General features: G+C 49.6%; 1 protein-coding gene across 8 annotated transcripts in view; it reads right to left on the bottom strand.

Moving 5' to 3' along the window:
* The window catches only part of RUSC2 (RUN and SH3 domain containing 2), a 53,716-nt gene that overhangs the window by 7,290 nt on the left and 24,250 nt on the right, over positions 1-22,176 (bottom strand). For 5 of the 8 annotated variants that reach the window (XM_032205734.1, XM_032205733.1, XM_032205735.1 and 2 more), the window contains 5 exons: positions 5,577-7,655; positions 3,362-4,129; positions 2,680-2,880; positions 1,727-1,870; positions 575-651 (listed from right to left, as the gene is read on the bottom strand). In XM_032205734.1, coding sequence (XP_032061625.1) covers positions 575-651; positions 1,727-1,870; positions 2,680-2,880; positions 3,362-4,129; positions 5,577-7,548 — 3,162 coding nt within the window. In that variant the 5' untranslated portion in view covers positions 7,549-7,655. Of the gene's footprint in view, positions 1-574; positions 652-1,726; positions 1,871-2,679; positions 2,881-3,361; positions 4,130-5,576; positions 7,656-18,385; positions 18,531-22,176 lie in introns of all 8 variants that reach the window. The other 3 variants (XM_032205737.1, XM_032205739.1, XM_032205740.1) reach the window with 3 other exon arrangements.

Here is a 22,176-nt window from a genome sequence, read left to right as displayed (position 1 = left end):
TTTAATTTATCATTATGGAGTCCTGTCATACATCAAAGCACTGCACTGTGCCCTGCCACCAGTGCCAGAACACAATCTGGAGACAGATGGAGAAAGGAGACATAACTCCCCACTGTATGAGAAAAAAGAGCCATTGTACCACATCAGACCAGAGGTCCACCTGGCCTGATATTCTCTACTAGGTAGAGTATATCATGCAAGTACATAAGAAACAGTCAAACGGGAGCAAAAATATATAATACTTCCATTTAATAACGCTGTTCCAGCCTACAGCTAGGACTACCTAAGGTGGACATGATTCCCTTGTGTGTAGTAGACATCAATGAATTTCCTTCCCCATATTTTTCCAATTAAACCCACGTAATCTTTTGGCATCCCCAATATCATGCAGCAAGAACACGTTTACTGTCTGCTGCATGATATAACATCAGGTTTCTTTGTTTTGTTCTTGGTACTACTAGCTTCACTTGATGCCTCTTAGTTTTTGAAGGGGAAAATAATGGAGAGGCAATATTTCTCCATCCTCTCTACATCACTGGTGATGTTGAGCAGACATACTGAAAGCAAGACTTACCTTCACCCCTGGATCCCTGCTGGTTCCAAAGTGAGCCACAATCAGGTCGACAGCAGTGTTGATTGCTTTCACCAGACCTAGAGGGAAAGAGAATCAGAGGTGCCCGAGGGTCTTCTAGGACAAACCCAGACCAAATGCTTCACGAAGAAATCAGGCAGGGGTATTTACAGGCTGTGCCAGCACATGTAGTCTTTCTGAGGACGTGATCAGCTCACGTAGTCTCTCTGAGGACATGATCATCTCTGCATATAAAGTCTGTCCTAACTCCTCAGCAAATCTATCCCTGCTGGTTGCAACACTCACGCATCAGCCTGGCAGTAAGACAAGCTCTAGAAGTGGCTGAAAACATAAGTGGCTGATAAGGCATCTTGTCAAATATTCCTAAGTGACATGGAACATCACCTCCACTGCACCATCCCCCGTGGGAGCAGAAATAGGGTCTGAGGCAATGACAGGGCAGAAACCATGCATTTGGCAGGGGCTAACAATGCAGTGGTGGGTAATCTGACATCTGCTCCAGCACAATGCAAGACCACAAGTGGAACAGGGGGTAAGGCCCTCTAGGAATCACCATCACGTAACTGGTAAGGGCATGGGGACCTTTCTGCACATCACTTGCCTCTGACATGACACAGAGGCAGCTGCCACAATCCCATCCCCAAGTCTGCATCTAGTATGGGTCCTATCACTTTCTCTTACCCTTTGATATAAAGACTTCAGTATAAAGACCCAACTGACCTTTTAACTAAATCACACACTCAGGCCAACACCTGCAGCTCCACACAGATTCAGAGGTCTACCCTTTATACTGAGTCGGGGTGGCTGCATGCTCTGCCTTAGGGCCATGCTCCCCTGCCTGCCTGCTCTCTCCACACATTCTTGTGGACTTAAGGCCCTTTCTCATCATACTTCCTGGGACAAACAGCTAATATATACTTTGTAGTATGTGGCGAGGTGCAGAGAACACACGAACATGTAATGGAAACAGCTGGCAGTCCAGGAGGGGCATCTAATTATGATGCTACAGCAGAGAAGAGCAGGCAAGGAAACCATTATCTCTACAGAGATGAGGTGAGAGAGAGAAGCACTGTTTGCCTTATGCTGTGCTATGCCACATTCTCCCCCACTGCCACAAGGGACACACGGACTCACCCTTCTTCTGCAGCAAGTCGATAGAGATGGACTCCGTGTTGCCATCCGGGGAGAGGCAGAATTCAGCTGGGGGCTTCTCAGCTAGTGAGAAGTAGTCAGGGAAGAAGTCAGTGTAGGTAAGCTGGAGCTGCCGCATGGACTGTCCTGCAGGGCCAAGACAGGAGAGAGAAGGGTCAACCCCAAAGCCTCTCCCACATCATTTTTCCCAGAAGCAGGCTGCACCAGCAGGAGTCTTCCTGTCTCCCCATCCAAGACTGGGACAGCAAGGCTATAGGCTTCCTGCTCTCCCAGTCATGTTTTGCAACATGTTCAACCCTGCAGCTTGCCCAACATCCAGCTCCAGCTCGGCTGGGGACCCACGGGCACTGGAAGGTGCTGTGGGAGGTACACCTGCATGGGCTGGTGCTAAAGAAAAACTCACTGTGGGTCAGAAGAAGAGCAGACTGAGAATCCCTACTTGTCTCTTACAGGCATCGACAGGCAACAAGCAACATGCCTTCTGCCTGGCCCCTGGGATGGGCTCTGTTTCCATGGGGAGACTTCTGCAGGAGTCCTGAGCTACAGCCCAACAAATAGCACGTGAGAGATGCTGGGGCAGATGGGCAGCCACTGGAGATCTGTGTCCCAAGGGGCACAACCCCTGTGTAAGATGTGAACTACAGGCTGGACACAGGCCTGGAGCACTTGCTGAGGTTTCAGCTGGGCTTTCAACCCAGCCCAGAGCCAGACCTGACAGTTCTCAGCTCATGGGGAAGAAGGGAGGCTCCACACCTTGTACCAGCCAGTAAGGCAATTTTCACTTTCCTCTTGCACCCCTCAGCCCCACTGTGAGCAGATGCCTCGATATTCCTGCTCAGAGCTGGCAGAGCAGTGACGAGGCCTGGAAAAGCTGGGACATTGTACCTGAGCCCCAAGGCCACCCCCAGACCCCCCAGCAGAAGGGCGGTGCGCACCGTTCAGCTTGCAGTGGAAATTGTTGGCGTTGAGGGCGCCGGGGAACTCAAAGATGGGGTTCCCCCGGTTCAGCCGGGGCTCCTGCTGCCTCCTGTCTAGGCTGCTGGCTAAGCCGGGCAGCCCCGAAACGCGGTCCAGGCCCAGGGGGTTCCTCCGCCTGTACTCTCGCCACTTCAGTGCTTGAGGGGAGAGGTGGTTTGCTGCAACGCCACGGGCAGCGTGCACCCGATGAGAGGACGCGAGAGGACAGGAGGACAAACGAGGAGAGAAGGAGAAAGAACAGAGAGAGACAAAGCAAGTTAGTTGCAGTCCAGCAGCATTTCAGGACGTTAGCACATATACACAGGGGGAGGTGGAGGCCACAGCCTGGCACGGCAGGGCAGGAGCCCAGTGGCCTGGTGGCTGCAGGCACAGAGGGAGTGGGTTCAGGGTGCCAGCACCCAGCACGGGGAGCTGTAGGATCAGCATCCCTCTCACAGGAGGCACTCAGGACTGGAGGGACATGCTCTTAGTGCACAACTTTGCAGGCAGTGATCACAAGGGGCTGCTGGACGCTGCAGCACCCAGATGCAGTTTTGGCTCAGGTTGTTGCTGTGGGAAGGGAGGTGCTACAGAGGGCAGCCACAGCCAGGGAGCTGGAGATATTCCCCCACCAGCACGTCCTGGTGGGTGGGTACTTACCATTGAGGGGCCGCATTCCCATGCTGCTCAGGGGACCAGAGCTGCTGGTCTCGCTGCCACTCCTCCAGTGGGGATCTGCATAGGCTCCAGCTCGGCTCAGGGGCACACCGCCCAGGGAAAGGGGCAGGAGGGACCCACTGTGCAGTCGGTACTCAGAGAGATGTGGGCTTGGCTCCAGCGGTGCCTCCTTCTTGGGAACCAGCCTGGGGTTCTCCTTTTGCCTCAGGGCATCGGCTTTGGTGGCTTGGGAGGGTTGCGTGGCACTGATAGCAGGGGAAGACCTGGTAGGGAGCAGGTTGGCAGAGATGGGGCAGGACCTGCTCCTGGGCGGCTGGCTCTCTCCAGCTCTCTCCGCGGTGGGTGAGGAAGAGGAGTCCACGCTCTGAAAGAAAGGCACGTTGCATCGCACGGGGGAGTAACTGCCCAGGGGGGACGGCCGGGTTGTCTCCGGGGCTGGCTTCTTCATGCAGCCATCGTTGAGGGAGGCAGCTCCATCCGCTGAGCGCTGGGTCAGCAGCGTGCTGTGGGCTTGGCTCCCCACTGCCTGCTCCGCCAAGGCCTGGGAGCTGGAGGAGATCTGCTGGCTGGCAGCCCGGTTGCTGGACAAGCTGTAGAGTTGAGAGAGGCTGGAGGCAAAGTGGCTGTGCAGAGCACGGGCCTTGGGCGGCTTGCTGAAGTGGTGCTGGAAAACAAAGGGCTGGATGGGCAGAGTCGTGGGGCGCTGGTCCTTGCTGTAGCGCACCACGGGCTTGCTGTCTGCGCCGCCACCTTCAGGGAGAGAAAGGGGGAGAGCACGTGAGGGTGGGCAAAGGGACAACCATCGTGAGCTCGGTGGGTCACGGGCAAAAGGGAACATGCTCTCAGCTGCGGGAGGAGGAGAATGAGCTAGATACCAGTGACAAAAGCAGAGTGGTTCAAGTCTGAACCAGTTACGTGAGCTGGCAGGGTAAGGACATGTAACTGCTGTACCTGTTCCCCCCTAAGCACACAGCTCCCTTCCTCCCTCTCCCTGTACCAGCCCCAGGTGTTCTCAGTGAAATCAGGCCCACAGCAGAGTTAGAAGCTTCCAGCCCTGGAAAAATGTTACTCTGCCCCAGCAAGTGATGGACAAGGATTTCCTAAGGGTGTGTACCAGGCTGATCTCCTATGCATGCATGCCTGCTGCTCCTGATGGGGCCACGTCCCAAGGACACAGCTAAAAGGTGACCCACTGTGTGCACAGTGCACAACACGCCTGACCAGGTTCCTTGATCACCACCCACACTGCACGGGCGGGCAGGTCCTGGCTTACATCCCTGCCACTCCTCCAGCCCACAGCAAATCCTGGGGCAAAGATGCTGAGGGCCTGTAGGACCTCTCACAAGCAGACCCCCAATGTTACCTACTCCCCATGGGGTATGCCAGCCTTCTTTCCCTTTAGCTTGCCTTTAGAAGAGGTTGCTTTCCCTCTGGTCCTTTATCAGACCCTTTAGGCTTGCATGTTACCCTCGGTTGGAGACATGTAATACCAATGTCAGTGTGGAAAGCATTTCAGGTTCTACAGGCTTTCTCACAGAGGCAGCTGGGGCAATTACCCTGGTAATGGCCGTGTGCTCCTCCAGAGGAACCTCTGCTGCAGGCCTATGCGCTATGGAAGAAATGGCCAGGACACTACAGCAAACACACAGCTCCTCTGATCTCCATAGGGATCATACTGTAAGTGCTGGCAGAGACAAACCTCCATGAGCCCTGCATCAAGCCGGGACTGCTGGCTATGCCACTTGCCTCCTTGCCTCTGCTCCATATGGATCCAAAACAGAAAGTCTAAAAACCAACCCATGGTTCCCTTCCCTTTGTCTGCTGGGAACATGGCTCTATGGAGCATCTGTAAATCTGTCTTGGGAGCTAAGGGCGGGTCATGGGCTGGAGGACTACTGTGCCCTGAAAGGGAGTCAGAATGAGACAATCCTCCAGGCTGCGCAGACCCTGAGTGGTTATCCTCCCTTATATGATATGGGAGGTTTGCACAAATCCTCAGTTTTCTAAAGAAATAGGAGGACAAGACACTTGCACTGATCTGGGTCTGCAATAAGCACAGCAGGGCTTTGTCCCAGAGACCAGCAGACCAGGAAAGGCTCTGGTCTCTCATTGCCATGCATGTTCCTCTGCTGCTCCCCTCTAGTCCCCAAAAAGCTTTTCTGGTTACTTCTCCAGTCTGCCTAGTTTGGCTCCTTACCGTCTGCTCGGGCTCTAACATCTCTTTGTCCGTGGCCACTGGCAGAGCTACCTGAGAAGCTGGCATCTGCCTCCGTCAGCAGGGAGAGAGAGGCTTGCTCACCTGCCCCGTGCCCACTGGGGACGGTCTCAGTGGAGCCGGAGTCTTTGGTGGAGCACAAAGCCTGTCTGTCCCCAAAAGGGTGATTCAAACAGAAGCCCTCGCAGCTCCGGTTCAGGCCGTGGACGAAGGGCATGGGTGGAAGACTCTGGCTGCGGCGAGCTCTCTCTTCAAGGAAGGTCGGGCAATCCCGCTGCGTCTCGGGGATCGGGGAGAACTCCAAGGAGGAATCGCCACTGGACCGGAGCGGCGGGGAGGTGCCATTCTTTTTCCTGCCCTTAGCAAGCTCGGCGAAAGATGTCACTCGCTTCGGGGGGGAGCTCTGGATGGGTATCGCTGGGCTTTCACTCAGCTTGACCGGGCAGCTCACCATGCGCTCCAGAGAGCCCAGCCTGCTGCTAGGACTCCTGTCCAGGTTCTGATCATAGCTCCGGGAGCGCTGCCGGCTCGTGTTGAGGTTAGGTGGCGACACGTTCACATAGACCTGGCCCTCAATCATATTCTGTGCGGCTTCTCCCTTTGTCTCCTCTTCACTGCACTCCGCGTTGCTTTCTTCTTGCCTCAGGTCAGGCCTTCTAAAAAGATAGTATTCAGTGGGCTGGGCTGGGCTGCCTTTGGTGTGGTCTTCCGAGCAGCTAGTTATGGAAGATCCTGCCGGGCTGGGGGATGACTGGGAAGACAAGTCACACGTGACTAGCTTATAATAATTCTGAGTAGCCACAACGAGCCGCGCTTGGCTCTGGAAGCAGGCAGTGAGGTCTGAGCTCTCTGAAGTGCAAGGCTCACAGTGGAGGTGGTAGGAGTTGCAGTTAGCATCCAGGACAGGTGAGGAGGAGTGGTGACACTCACACGCCTTCCCTGAACTCTCCGGGTGATGCGACTCGCATGACATCTTGGATTCTGTGGGCGATGAATGCAAATCCAGGTAGAAAGCTCCCGTGTCTGAGTGGCTGCAGAAGGAAGAGTCGCAGGACAGGTTGGCTGAATTCAGGTTAGATCGAGAATGGCCGTTCATTTTGTTGTAGAGAGCGCTGAAGTTCACCAGCACCCCATCGGAGCTGTTGCAGGAAGAGTCGCTGATGTAGCCCATCTGCTGGTCAATCACTTCAGACTGACTTGACGAGCTGTAGCAGCGACAGCGGTGGAGCTCGGAGCTGGAGCAGCTGCACGTCCGGCTGTGCAGGGCATCCTGATTCCTCAGTGGTTCACCCGTGTTTTGGTTCCACTCCTGGTCGCCACCATCAAAGGAGAAGTTGGAGGAGCTGCCGCGATGGCAGCTGCATTCATCCAGCTCCATGCGCTCGGTGGCCTGGTGGCACCGGTTGGCGTTGTTCCTCTTCTGGATGTCGTCGCTGCTGATTTTGTCCTCCTGCCCATCTACCACACCGGACCGGCTGGCCATGTTCCAGGATTTCACAATTTGGTTGGAGTCGTGGAGGTGGAAAGGAGGCAAGGCTAGCTCGTGCAGGTGAAAAGGAGGTTTGCCAGCCGCAAGGGAGTTGTGAAGGTGGAAAGATTTCTGACCCAAGTCATCCCCAAAGATGCTGAGGTCTTCTCCCTCGTTCAGTAGGAAAGGGTTGTGTCGCTTGCTGGCACTAGCGACAATCAAGTCCCTCGCTTTGCCTTCTTTGTTGTCTGAGGCCTCTGCTGAGCTCTCGGAGGTCTGGAGAAAGCTGCTGTACACCAAGGAGTCAGTCTGTGAGAGGTCTCTCTCTGGAAGGGCAGAGGTCCGTGTAACGTTGAGATCTGGCTGACAGAAGGGGTTGGTCCTTTTGTTCACGGAGCAGCACTGTCTGTCTGGGACCTGGCAATGCACCAGGGGAATGTGATGGACAATCAGCGTCTCGCCAGTCAGCTTTGGTGGACTATCCATGGTGAGGAATGCTCTTCAGGACATCAGTTAAGTTGGTGCTACCCATGGGCAGGTAGGGCTGCACATGAGAGGCTGGTAGGACACTTCTCATGGGGGAATTCAGATACCTAGAGAGAGACAAAAACACAAAGAAAGTCACTTCTTAGGAAAGGCAGTGAATATTTAAAGCATCCTTGGTTTGACTGAAGACTTCATGACCTAAACAGAGCAGTCCTTGTCAGCACAACTACCTGAGCAATCTTTCTTCAGGGAAAGCATTACCGTGAAAGACAAACATGTTGCTCTCTCTCTGGACTCCAGGAACAATGCTTGTGCTTCCAGATGACCTCTCTCAGACTTACCTGGGGTAACTGATTTCACTCGAGTGGTCAAACGACACCACAGGCTTTGTGTCAAATGAAAACCTCACTGCTGATGGCATTGCAGACTCACAGGAAAGCAGGCAGAGCACAGGGTCTGAAATGAGGAGCTGTGCTCTAATGAGGGCAACCCATCTTCTCACATTGGATTCAATATCTTTACCTGCTTTTAGGTATCCTCAACTTTCCCTTACAAACAAGACCCTTCATTGCACTACAGCACTACAGAGACAGAGGTCCAGGCACAAACTGGAAAGCAGAAACAGACTGGAACAGGAAAGCAGCAACAACCATCCTTCTCCAAAATCCAGGAGGCCCCTTGAGCTCCTGAACTCCTTTAATGGTGCCCAGGGAAGGAGCCAAACTATTCAACTACTTAAGTACACGAGGGCCTCTCATGTGAAAAGGAGTAGATGGAATCATTGCCATCAGAGAGGCAATGGGGAGCAGCTGCTGGTGGTTAAATAGGTGCCATGCAGCATGCTGCCTTCTGCAAATCTTTTGCTGGTGGCTAAGCCTCACCTCAGGATAGTTCCTCTTATGGTCCTGGGTGCTTGGTTTGCAGTCCCCTACTGCTCTGTCACTCTGTGTGTGACACTTACGTGCTTATCTGATTATTTACTGCATTTCACTGCACTGTATTTACTGTACTGTTTCAACAGCCCTTTTGCATTCCCTCCTGCATTTCAGAGGAACCAATGCAGAGAAGTTGGGGGAGCAGCTAGGGCACCAAGGAGGTGGAGAAACCAGAAAAAAAGACAAAAACACGTTGACCCAGGGTGATGCTGAGGGGAATTAGGGCTCTCACATAGCAGTCCCTAGCTCTGAAATCCCCAGCCCAAACACCGTTGGTCAGCAATCCACATCCCATCCAGGCATCCCCAGGGCTCACAGCACCTTGTCACCACATACTCTGATCTCTGGACACCAGGACCCTGGGTCTGTTGCCACCAGGGACCTTCAGACTCTAAAAAAGTGACTTTTACGGTTTCTAAATCTTTATCTACATCAACCCAGTGTCTGTGACTATGGGCTGATAATGGATTTGGACCAGAGCCTCAAAGGCACATGGGAGCGCAGAAAAGAAATTGAGAAATGTAGGATAAGTGAAGTCAGAGCAACAGTGTAAGCAATGAGACAGCTTTACAGGAAGAAGATCAGCAGCCTCAGTTCTTCCAGCTTCACGGCATAAGAATAGCAATTAAAAAATGCTAAAATAAAGCTGATCAAAAGAAGTACTTTCCTCCCACGCACAGTACAGATTCTTACTGAGACAGGAAGTGTTGGCAGAAAAAAAAAAAAAGAAAGATGGAAACAGACCTGGTGTTTACAGTAAAAACCCAATGATGTAAAAGCTAATGCTAACGCTAGTGTTAGTGAGCTGACAAGCCTTGTGGATCAGGCTAGACTCTACCAGAGACCCACGTGAGGGGCACACACCCCCTCATACCTGCTTCGGCTGTGGTGTTTCAGCCAGGATTAGGTTCTGAAGTAGAGAGGTCACCTGGACCACATGCAGTGGGTTGTCATAAGGCCCTAAATTCCCCCCACCTATAGTCTCTTCATGCTTATAACACCCTTTGCTGCCCTTTCAGCCACTCCTCTGTCTCCTTTCCCACAGCCCTGCAGTGGCTGAAAGGCACAAGTCCCTTCTCAGTCCTGTTCCTGGGAGGAGATCTCGTACCTCACGGCTTCCCACGACCACATTGTTCAAGAACCACCATCAGCCACAGCAGCTCCTGGCTCTCTGCCTGGCACACACACACTGAAAGTGGTGTCCAACAGCTTGGGCAGTGTTCGTGTCCCATTTTGATCCTTGTGCACTGTTGATGGTACTTGCAGCACCCCTATTTATCCTGTGTCTCCCCCAGCACTGTGGGAAAAAGCCAGCCCTGGTCTCCCGGTGCCTTCTTGCTCATTCAGACCTCCCCTTCCCTCACTACGACCCTGTAGCTGGGTTTAACACTTAGATGACATCTCTCCATAAGGCTTTGCTGTATTTTGAGTATTGCCAGAATGCAACAGCGTGAAAAGCATCATTTTGAGGCTCCAGACCGTGACAACTAAACACCTCACTGCTGAAGCACGGGGCCTCTGCTGCTTCTCACCCTCACCCATCTGCTGACCAGCCCTGCCAGCAGCACGCGCTTCACCTCGGTGCAGATGCTGCTGTGGGAGGACAGGGATTGCAGAGGCACACTTTGACATTTCACAGCGAAATGTCAAGGGAGCTTGCGTGCTCCCAGCTGTCCCTCTGCAGCCCTGGCTGCAACACGCAGCGCTGCCTGGCTGTTTGGTGTCGGTGGCAGCTGTGATTCACGGTCACAGATGCTGCAGCATCTCTGCCTGCACCTACACCCTGCTCCCAGCACCAGGCTCTGAGGTCCAATATCAAAGGGGGCATGCTGCCAGCTCCTGCTGGGAGCCGTTCTTCTGACAGCTGCCCTAGGGATATGCATGGGTTTTGTTTGCACGTCCTCCTGTCCGGGGGATGCAGGGAGGTTAGGCAGTGGCACTGCCAGCTCAGGGACTGCTCATTTCCCAACCCATTCTCCCTGGACGTACCATCTCTTGGCTCTTCCTCCCTTGTTCTGGAAGACTGCAGAAGGATCCTCCCTCTTCTGTTTAGGGTATGGTAAGTTGAGATCTACACTAGGGTGTAAAATCCAGCAAGAAGAGTAATTTCAGATTCTGCTGGCTTTGATCAGCTCTCTGTAAAGCCATCACACCCCTTTGCAAGGAGAGATTTCCAGAAGTAGGGATAGGTAGCCTGTATCCAGACACTTTTAGCCAAATAGGTTAATTCTTCTTATTTATCACTCGCAATAGCACAAACCCACAGAGTGCTGGAGTTTTCTCAGTCCTAAACACACAACAGCAAACACAGCATCACCCAGCAATGGAAAATGGAAAAGTGTGTCACAGCAGCACAAGGCTGGGAGGCAAGCAAGGAGCACCGTGACTCTAGACGCATCAGCACAACACCCATTTTGATCGCAAATGTCAAAATTCTTCACCTGCTCCATACTGACACCATCTGCTGCTAAAGGGGGGAAGGTGGGTTGTTTATTCAGTCAGCTCTTTCTTGAGGTGCTTACTGGTTATCTGGGGAAGGCACCTCATTACCTGGGGATTCCTCAGGCCAGTGCAGGTCTGAGCACTACACAGAGGCCTCCACCTCTCTCCTCTCCTCCACCCTCAAAGGCTGAGGATGCTGCGCTGATTTGAGGGTTGTCAGTGCAGCTCCTTGGCCTCTGCAGCACAGCTTCACTGTAACACTGCTGGGAAGGTGCAGAAGCCATCTGGGCCTTTCCTCCACATGCTGATGGTGAGGTGTGGTGGTCACAGACCCCCCAGGCTTATCCTGCTATCTGTTAGCACTCTGGGCACACTTTCAGAGTTCCGTCACTGATTGCTTGAGAGCCTGCTCTGCTCGATGCTGGCCACTGCATGCAGAGCGTGGCTGGGTCCAGAAGACAGTGACCCAGCTTTTCTCACAAGATATAAAGCAATAGCAAGAGAGGCATGCTGAGATTTAAGAAATAAATGTGATTTAAATGCAAAAAGACTGTGCCTAGAGAATGGAGGAAGAAGAAGCAAGAGCAAGATGATCAGGTCTGTCAGTTGGAGGAGCTGCTGGAGTTTTTGGAGGCTGGCTTTTCTGAACAGATTACTGTTTTTACAAATCTCAGCCCCTTCATCTGTGAAATCAAATGCCCAGTATAAACATTTTTACCTGTGATGGTTCTTGCTGCCTTTTTCTGAATGGCTATGGTTTCAGTCATCGTCATCTTCCTCACATGAACCAAGATCGAGCAAGTGACTCAAGGGTGAAAGATGGAAAAACGGGGTTAAAAGCTGGGCTTTTAGTTCCATAGATGAGCTGGCAAAAATCCTTTTGTATTGGAGCTGCTTGTTATTTCGGCATCGTTCCACGTGAATCCCTGACTCCTGCAGAACATTTGCACTAACGCAGCTGAAGAAGCCATACAGCTCTACAAAACAAGCATGAGTAGAAATGCTGCAAAGAGCAGCACCTCGTGTGAGCTTGCAGCCACGGGCACAATACAGAGATCTTCTCATGGCTCCATGAGGAAAGAGGGCTCCAGTTCACTGCCTGTAGGTTTACCTCTTGGCAAAAGGGCTGTGAGAAGAGTTGAAACCAAAAGTCACCCTCCAGCCACCCCACAGGACAGGCAGTGTGGGGGTTCTCAGGGCTTGGGGCAGCTGCTCACTGGTTCTGCCACCAGTTTCCAATATCCCAGTAACGCAGCTCATCCCTGCCCCAGCTTTGTCAACCCAGAAGCTGCCAGAAAGTACTGGTTGAAAGCACTGAATGGTTAAAACAAAACAACTCAATAGGAAAATTCCAGCGAGCTGGAGAGCATTCAGGGAACAGCGTGATGAAGACGGAGCAAGGGGCACAGGGTGAATGGCCTGGGGACAGAACTGAGCTATCCAAGTGAGTAAAAAGAGAATGGATTTGAGGACTTGGGAAGCCCGTAAGCTGTAGTAGGGTGGGACTAGCTAGTGGTATTTGTTTGGACATCTGCTCATTTATTGCCACTTAATACTATTCTGCCAAGTTCACGCCTTCATTAAATGATTTAATAAATTATCCAGCATGTTTAATGAAAGAAAAGGTGCAAGAGGAAATAGCAGTTGTTCGAGTCACCCTAAGCCTCCTGCTGCCCTTCCCTCCCTCAGGGAACAGGGAGCAGAGTGAAGGTGGTCTGCTTGGTTCCAGGGTGAATATTCCAGCACCCAGTGTTTCCAGGGCACTGCCACAAGATTGAAGGACTAGATACTTATTAAATTTCTGCCTCAAGTCAGGCTGGTTCCTCTTGTGGTCTTGAGCAAGTTCCTGAAAAGACCACTTTCTTTTCCACAGCAAGGTGCTGCCTGGGCCAGAGATTTTTTGCAGAGGTTTCCAGGACTGCCTGACTAAGTCCATTATTAATGTATCATTACATCCCAGAGCTATATAGGATTATGATGCGTTCAAAATGGAAATGGCAGCATGTGATGGTCAATCACAGCCTTGTGCACGTGACAGCAAGGAGCTGCTCGGGTCAGGGAAGAGAAGCTTGCCAGCAGAGATGACAGGGCGAGCAAGATGAAAGTAATAATAGGTAGTGCGTGCGTGCCTAACGATGACACAACTAGGATGAGCAGGTACTGCCTCCTAGTCAGAGGAAAAGAAGTCCCAGCTGTTTGGGGCACTTTGAGTTACAGAAGGCGTTAACAGTAGCTCAGGGAGCAGCTCCATGCCAGCCACCACTGGACAGTGACTGAACCAGTTTCTCCCGTGTCTGTGCTCCTTTGCTCCGTGACTCACCAGCTGGCATGTGGCACTCAGCAGGAGCCACTTGCAGGCCGTGACTCAGGGACATGGCCCCGGTGATCTGGGTTGGAATCTGCTCCTCCTCCTCCTCCTTCGGCCATCCTCTGCCCCAGCCCCCACCACATATGCTCCTAATTACCATATGCAAATCTGCAGAGGAGAAAGAGACTCTGATGTTAATATCTCACTGAAATTGCTGCTGAATTAAACTCCAAGCACAGTAAATCCTTTCTTATCGCAGACGCTGTAGTGGCAGCAGCAGGAGGAGGGGCTGCATTTCCATAGCATCTTTCAGCCTGAGCACTCTGAAAGCATATCTAAGATTTTGTAAGAACAGAAATTACACAATTCCTTCCTGAACCATGGATCCAGCTGGGTTCTGGCGCCTGGCTGCTACATGATTCCCAAAGCCCTCAAGAACCCTTGCTGAAAATAAAAAAATATCCAATAAGCAAATGAAATTACCGGGCAGACTCAGTAGCTCCGATGTCAGGCTGAACCCCTCCGTGGCTGCAGTTTCTCCAGGGCTTAGCCACGAAGCAGGGCTGTGACTATCAGCTGGCTACTTCATGAATATGCTCTTTGTACAGACATGATCAACTGAGGACCACGTCTATGGCTTCATGGATCAAAGCTGATTCCCTGACTAGTGCCTGGAGGCACACAAGATGGCAAGGCTGTTCCCAACACCTCTGTGATATGGCCACCTGCAACTGTGAGCAAGCAGCCATCCTCGCTCAGGTGTGTGCTGCAGGGGTGAAGGCTCCTGAGGTCACAGCAAGAGGCACAGAGGGCAGAAATGCTTCGTATGGGTGGAAACGTTGCCAGCACTGGAGATTTCAGAGGTTGATGGGGATGTGAAGCATCCCTAGAATTAATAGGTCACAAAACTCTCCCACTGGGCCCTCAGGACTTTCCTAACATTTCCTGGAAGATGGCTTCAGACAGCTCGGCTTTGCTCAGACTGTGACAAAGGAGCTGTCCTGCTTACCCAAGGGTTATGGGAGGATAATTTCAGAAGTTTTGTCTGCACAAAGAAAGCAAATGAGGACAGCTCCATCTCAAGATGGATCTCTAGACGCCCTATCACCTTCATGACTTGGGGAGAAGAGATGAGCTAAGCCCTAGAAGTGACAAAGAAGGCCTGTCTTCACAGGGAGTAAGATCTTACCGCAGCACAGGTCAGCACAAACATACTCACAAGCCACTCCATGGCTGCATGACTTCATTATTACTTGCTGTCTATCCAGGCTGAGACAGCACTGCTTTTCTGTCAAGACCATGCCTGGCAGGAATCACAGCTGCAAAGCAAGCCTGAACCCTTACTGCAAGGCAAAAATATCAGCGACCAAGGATGAAAATGCAAGAAATAAGGTGCTCAGTCGTAAGACAGCTCAGTTAGAGAGGCTGTGAAATTATGCTTACTGTTTAACCCAGAGCTCCACGTATATACAGATCACTCAGTGTCAAGTGAAAAACAACCATTTCTGGGACAGCAGATTTTAGGTGTACAACCTAGATATATGACATTACGTTACAGATGTTGCAACACAGCAAAAGCAGAATGGGCAGCAAACGTGGATAGGATATTCAGTGGAAATTGAAGAAAAAAACCATGGGGAACAAGTTCTTGGAACAACTAAAGTATTACCCCCACAACCCACCAAAAACAAAACAGCTAGAGATGTCAAAAAGCCCTTACAGAATAATTTTCAGACTTGAACACAGTGGTGGTATGATGGTTTGTTACAGCAGCCATGTGAATAGAAGCAATGCAGGTATGGCGTTACCTCACAGTGATGGGCATCAGCTCTGCCAGCTATCCAGAATACCTGAGTTTGCAGAGCTTTATTATTTTCAAATTATGCAATTGTACAACAAATTTAGTACATACTGTGTGCAACCAGATCAGAAGCTCCAAAAGCAAACACAAACAGAAAAACATCCCAGCAGCAGGCTGGTTTTATTAGATGTTCCTCCACACACTGCAAATCTAAATGGTTTTTCAAACAGCAGCTATGTCCAACAGCTGAGTCCTGCCCAGACTGCAGAAAACCTTAACCCTTCCCAGCTCCCAGCACATATTGAGACCATGCAAGATTAGAAACTGCTCTTTGCCCTACACAGCAGGTCTTGATGTGACCTCCCTGCCCAAAACAAGTCTACCAAGAATGCTGTTTTTTTCCAAGAACTAAAAAATCTAGGGCAACTGTTGCCACTAGCTCAGAAACAGAGGGAGGAAAAAGAAGCATTGGACAGATGAACATATTTAGCCTTCATGGATCAACAGCCTCGGGGAATTTTTAATTTCAGCATGGGAGCACAGAAGACTGTGGACTGAATCAGATGGCCAGTACTGCCTGGTCCCTCGCCTTTGGCAGCGGAGTTCAGAGGCTCAGCATGAGGTGTTATAACCCCAAAGTGGGCAAACGAGCAACTGGCTGTTCCATTTTCCCCCTTCAGACATGGGCAGCCTCCACTTGAGAATACTTTATGTCTAGAAGCAGGTTTCATAATCCTTCCATAAACAGCTAGGTGCCCTTACAATCATAATGCTACATATTCTTGATATCCCTGATAGTGTTCAGATTTTTTTTTTCTTTTTTTTTTTTTTCTGAACCTTTGGACCCTGCAACATCCTGAACCACTGAGCTCTATAGGTAATTACATGCCACAGTGGTAGCTGTCAGTCAGTCCTTTTGAATTTACCAATATTTACCTTCATTACTTGTCCTTGTGTTAGGAGAAGGAGAGCATTATATTTCCTGCTGCGTTTGCCACCCCTCTGAGCAGCCCCAAGCTTTTCATCCTGCTCACATACAAGAGCTGTCCCCATCCCAACACCCGTCTCTCTCCACTTGTGTATGTGTTTGCACGGCAGCGAGGCAGAGCTCAGAGGATCTGGATGAAACTGCAGCATTAATTTACATAACAGAATATTTTCCATGCAACAGAGCTAACAAAAGGCAAGCCAGAACCTTAATAAAATACTTATGAAGCAGACCAGGCTCTACTAATGATTACAAATACTTTTCTTCTGAGAGGAGAAACTTATCCCTCAGCAGGGGCTGGCACCTCAAACCAAACTCGGCTTGTAAAGCTCTGGCTGGGACAGTGATCAGCTGCCCTGAGTGAGACATTTATTTTAGGATAATGCTCCAGAAGACAGCTCATGTGCTAATTAGGCTTGGAATGACTGGGCTCAACAGAGCATTAAGGGTCTAACTAACTAAATCTGATAACCCTGGATTAACCAAGGTCTTCTGCTAAGGAAAGTCTTGCCGGGCGGCGGAGGATGCACAGACCTATAGTAGTGGAGAAAAAGGGAGAGCAAACCGAGATGATCCTTGGCTCTGTACTGGATGAGCAGGTCAGCGTTCCTGGGGATGCACCAGAGGGAAGATCACTCTGCTTTAAATCACTTCAAGCATGTTCAAGAGGGTAGAGGAGACCCCTCAAGACAGTAGGCTTCCAGACCTTTCATTATAGGGCGTGCTCACGTTTGGAAATCTTCTTTCCTGAAGCTGTTGTGTCTTCTCTGTACCAGAAGTCTCAAAGAAGACCACATCTCGTATCTACATCATGTGGTGAGGAAGAATTTGTCCCTCCTAAGCCCTTACACTGAGATAGGGCTCAGCTCTATCTCAGGAGGTTTCAAAACTCTGCAACTTCTGTTCTGAACATGTGCTATAAATACGCTGGGTAGTCTTTGTTATTCACACAAATGCCAAGCCGTTTGGGAATATGGCTGGGCTTTAAGTTTAACAGCAAGATTCATGGACTAATTAATCACAGGATGTGAAAATTATTCCTATTATTAGTTTCAAATAATCCTCCTTAATTCTCTGGAATACTTTGACGTTACAAGCTGGGCAGCACATCAATCACTATCTTCTTTCTCTAGACCATTCATTATTTCATATTATGAATCCTACAGTTTTCCATTTCACACAAATAATTCCAGTTTCTTCAGTCTCTCCAGTTATGAAAGTTTTCCAGGTCTTTGTTCAGATTCCTGGGCAGTTTCTCAGTTCCCACCAAGTCTGTAGTCATCTTTCTGAGCTGGGGTGACTAATTAATTGCACACACTTTCCCAATCAGTGGTGGGATGCTCTCTGCTTTATGTATCAACATAAAAGGACTCTGTATGATCATTTTCCATTCCTTTTCATATGTACCTTAACATTTAAATATAGATGTTCATTACTAAAGTTCCTTATGGCCAGCATGACATCAAAAGCATGGCATTTGGTAGTTCAAAGCCAGATAATCTGGAATCTGGCAAAGTATACTGTTGTGGCTATCCTTGTTAAACTCTTCTACCATTTACTGAAGTCAGCATCAAGCTCAAAAACTCCAGGCTTACAAAAAGACTAGCATAGAAGAAACCAAGGGTTTTTTTCACAAATATACATTCTCTGAGGAAAGGAGTTTGTCTTCACTGCCTCTGGAGCTTGTTTTTTGGGGGTTTTGCACCCTCAACTTCCACAAATACTTGGGGTATGTGTGTGGGGAGTTTTACCTGTCTTCATGCAGATTCTCTTTGTGGGCCCTCAAGAGATAACAGCGTCCTCAACATCTGATTAAGGTCTGGACTGAAAGAAATTTTGTCTGGTGAAATTTGCTTATTTAATCAGCGAGGTCTGGTGGCCTGCCTCCATCAAAGAAGATTCTCCTTTTGCTTTTATCAGCAGGCCAAGAGGTTTTTGTGGTTTTTCTTTTTTAACCTCAATTTGTGCCAAGGGGAAAGCAGGCAACAAGATAGGAGACCAAAATACTGCCTGTGGAACATCCTCTGGTAAAGAGAGGAATCACCCCCCTGCACCTCCCGGACAAACACACACAAGTTGCTTCAGTTAGAAGTATTTCTACACCCTGCAAAACCAAACCATGTCAGCAGCACAAAGCCTGAGAGGGGTCAGTTACAGAGATGGAGGCTTTTTTCTGGGATCTTTAAAGCTTGTGCAGTCACCAGCAGAAGCACAGAGAATAGATACCCCAAGGGATCAATGACTGCTAGTGGTGTCTCAGCAAGATATGGTTGAAAGTATGCTGAATAACCTGAGATGACAGTGTTGCCACCTTTGTGTGATAACCACCTTCATGCCCACTGTTTGTCAGTGCTGGGACATACCTGTTTCTGACAGTTCCTCCTCTCCTCCCCTGTTATCGTGCCATGAACTGGCTAGTCCTCCTGTCCTCGGGGATAGAGACCTCTAGGAATGTCTGAGGTCTCTCTGCGCTCACTGCAGCCTCACTTTTCCTCTCCCAAGTCCCCCCTGAAAGGCATGGAAAAGAGGAAACAGAATGAAAGCAAGTGGGAACAAGAAGGCTGTCAGGCTTACAGACACGAGGAGTAGTCACCACCTTCAGAGTGCTTTATACATCCAATAATTATAAATAGCAAGTGTCTGCAGAAATGAAAATGAGGCATATGACATGGAGCTGAGGCAAGACATCTGAGTAAGGAAGATGCTCCCCTCCATGGCCATCACAAGGACTATGACCTGCAGCTGGAGGATAACTCTTAGCAGTAGATTAAGTAAGATGCCACTGAATGTGGGCTAGGGAGAACATTTTGTTGGCAATAGAAAATGACTCAGTGCAGATGCCTGCTGAAGCCCACTTGCTGTTCTTCTGAAGGGTCAAGCTACAATCACTGCTCATGATAAGCCATATTCAGGCAAGAAATCCCTGAAAAGTGGCTGCAACTGTTCATGTGCTAACAAGCAGTGATGGAGAGGGCAGCCACAGCAAGCCAGACCTCAGGGCAGATGTGTCGCTCCTGCCGTGGATCATAAGGAATGAGGCAAAGCGAGGGAAGATACTCAGGGTGGGCCAGCAATATCTTGGGACCAGAGATATGGATTACTTACACCTCTGCTGGATCTTCCTATACATGGGCTTATGACTTTATCAGCTGAGTTACTGGGAAAGGTCTGAAGGTTGGTCTACCAGGGGAAAAAATGCAGTGCAAGCAGGCACTAGAAATAGCCTCACTACAAAGAATAACAAATTTCCCTAGCATAATGGTCCAGATGGGTCATTTTCCCTGCTGAGAAGGACATCTGTGAGGACTGCTATGCTATCTGAGGTACAGAGAACACACGTGGCAAGAAGCACAATGCTTGTGTCCTGCTCTTTGCCATGGGAGCCCCAGAGGGGGACCAAAAGAAGGTGCCTTAATAAACAATTTACATGAATTGGAAGTACCAGGTAAAAGGAGGCTAAGCAGGCATGTGGTTGCTCCTGTACCAATGTGTGCAGGGCAGAGAGGAGAAAAACCTGCCCACTGCAAGCATTTAAGTCACACTTCTCCAGAAGTAATTGCAGTTGGTGCCAGTTCACCCATCATCAGGCGTGGCTCTGGAATTAAAACAAACCAGTGAGATTAGCCTAACAATGTAGAGAGCACGGACTCCTTGTTCCCTTCAAGAGCAGCACCTGAAGAGCCCATTCCCTGGGGGCCAGAAGGAGCTGAGTGAAGATCAAATCAAGTCTGTGTTAGCCAACACTCAGGAGCACAAGATTTTCCCAGAGTTGACTGTATCACGGTTAACACATCAGCTCAAACACCACATAGATAACTTGAGTTCTCACCCCCCACAAAATACAAATCCTGAAACAACATGCTTTTTTCTTTCCTTGCACAGTTATGCAGGAATGTTCCTGAGCAAAGAGAGCCACAGATGCACAGGTGAGTCTCTTGCGCATCTGGGAACCAGCATGAAGGCAGACTTTCCCAGTCCTGTACCCATCCCTTGTCCATGTGTCCGACCCCTTCCCAAGTACACAGCACACTAGTCTGGGTCTCCTATCCACATTGCAGCTCAGGGCAGCTCATTTGCAAGAGTTAACAACTGCAATCTTTTTTTTTTTTTTTTCCCTATCTAGATGAGCACCTGAACTCATAATCTTCATCTCTGTGTTTCTTCAAGCTCTCCCCACCTGGCAGCTCTACCTATTGGCCTGTTTTTCAATTTCAAGAGCTTCTGGGAACAAAGGCTCTTTCTTATACCGCTCTGCGTGGCACCCGGAGCACTGAGGCCTGACCTCCACACTGCAGTTTCTTGATGTGAATGCATCGTGAACAAAACTGCCCACAGCACAAATGCCACTGCCACCAAACTACCAGCAACCTTGCCCAGTGAGAAATATTTGCATGTGTCTGATGGATGGAGAAAAAAACATTATCTGCATATTCCTGAGGTTACAACACAACTGTGGTGGGGAGAGGAAGAGTTCGTGGACAAGCCTGCACTTGCTCTCATCTTAACAGGTGTGTCCCTGCTTTGACCCACTTATTTCAGAAAATGAATGCTAAAATAATTTTTGTCAAGAGAGAAAACTGGAGCAGAATCAGGGACTAGAGCCATTTTGACAGCCCATTACTTTCTCTTTGGAGACTAACCAACTTCCAGATGAATGCTGCGGCACGCAGGGAGCCTGCTCAGCAGATAACACAACAAATCCCTGCTAAGGCTGGTTACCAACACAGCTGTCATTGATCATTGCTATGGATTTCACCCCCTGCCAGCCAAGCTCCCTCAGCTCCTCCAAGCCTTATCCTGCAGCCTTTTGCATAGCTCTGGGACCGGGTAGCCTTCTGGCTCTTTTGGACCTACAGACCAGGCCACCAGAAGCACTTTATCCACATCAGGATTCATTGCGCAAAGCAGCAAAGGTAGCAGATAAATGAATTTTCCCACCTCCAATGGGATTTTAATAACTACCACAAATACGGGGACATTTTTTTTCTCATTTAAATGTGATTCCACAGCTGACAGGGAGGCATCTCCATCTCATATCATCAGTGTCTTACCCACACACAGAGATCTCCGCCTCTCTCACTTTTTCTTTGTGTTTCTTGTGTTTAATCAGTACTCAGGTGCATCAGGACCTTGCCTATTGAGATGAGTTATTGCCCAGAGTCTATGATATAGAAATGACTTTGGACTGAGTATCTCAAGCTGATCCAGTTTACATGAAACAGAAGAGTAAAAAGCAAGCAGCTCTGTGATGAAACCTTTTTGGTTTTCAAAGAGCAGATCTTTGGAATACCAGGCAGAACAGTTACAAAGCCAACAAGAACAAAGAGCTTAGGTAATTACTGCAGAAAAGACTTCGAATGTACATAGTAAGTAAAAAAACCATCTGGAATCACCAAGCAAGGTGAGGAAATTAGAATAACAGGGCTCCTGACCAAACTGAATGAATAACCACACCGAGAAGGCTATTACAGTCAAGCAGAGACTTCATCTTTGATACGGTTTTGGCAAGAAGAAGAACATGGAAGCTGCGTCAATGACAGGTTAGACAATACAGGGAAAAGAGGGTGCAGAGAAGGAAATGAGCATTTGAAGTGGAAACAAATCCAATGAGATTAATACGCTCCAATCAGAAAGGACGAGATATTTTTGATCCCAGAACAATGAAACAATCATTGCACGATCACAGCTAACAACAGAGCTTTCGATAAAAACACCCATGAGGAAGAAGAAAGAGAGAAAGGAGCTGAAGCCAGGTGGCTGGCAAATAACAAAGGTAAAGCATGTATCTATTCTGAAAGAGAAAGGGAAGTGACCCATGTTAGATCTATCAGCCTGCCCTTAATACTACATAAGGCTTTCAGAAAACATTGGCAAAGAATAATGAGACTGGAAAATAAACGAAAAATGGGGCAAAACACAACATGGGGCTGCTAAAGGCAGGTTACTGTCTGGCTATCAGGAATAACACCAGAGTGAGACCTTGTCTCACCAGGAGCATCAGACTGCAAGAAAATTAACATCTCTGGGACAGAGAAATTGTTCCTTGCTTGCTACCAGAGCCTCAGGCACCCTGACAGGCAGCAGTGGAGCCATGGGCAGCTGCTTCTGAGTCCACTGCATACTCTCCTAGGCACCTGCACTTTGTGCAATGCAG

The sequence above is a fragment of the Aythya fuligula genome, chromosome Z, assembly GCF_009819795.1.
Source record: "Aythya fuligula isolate bAytFul2 chromosome Z, bAytFul2.pri, whole genome shotgun sequence".
NCBI lineage: Eukaryota > Metazoa > Chordata > Aves > Anseriformes > Anatidae > Aythya > Aythya fuligula.
The sequence above is the reverse complement of the archived record's forward strand: the minus strand, read 5'-3'. Positions and strand labels throughout refer to the sequence as shown.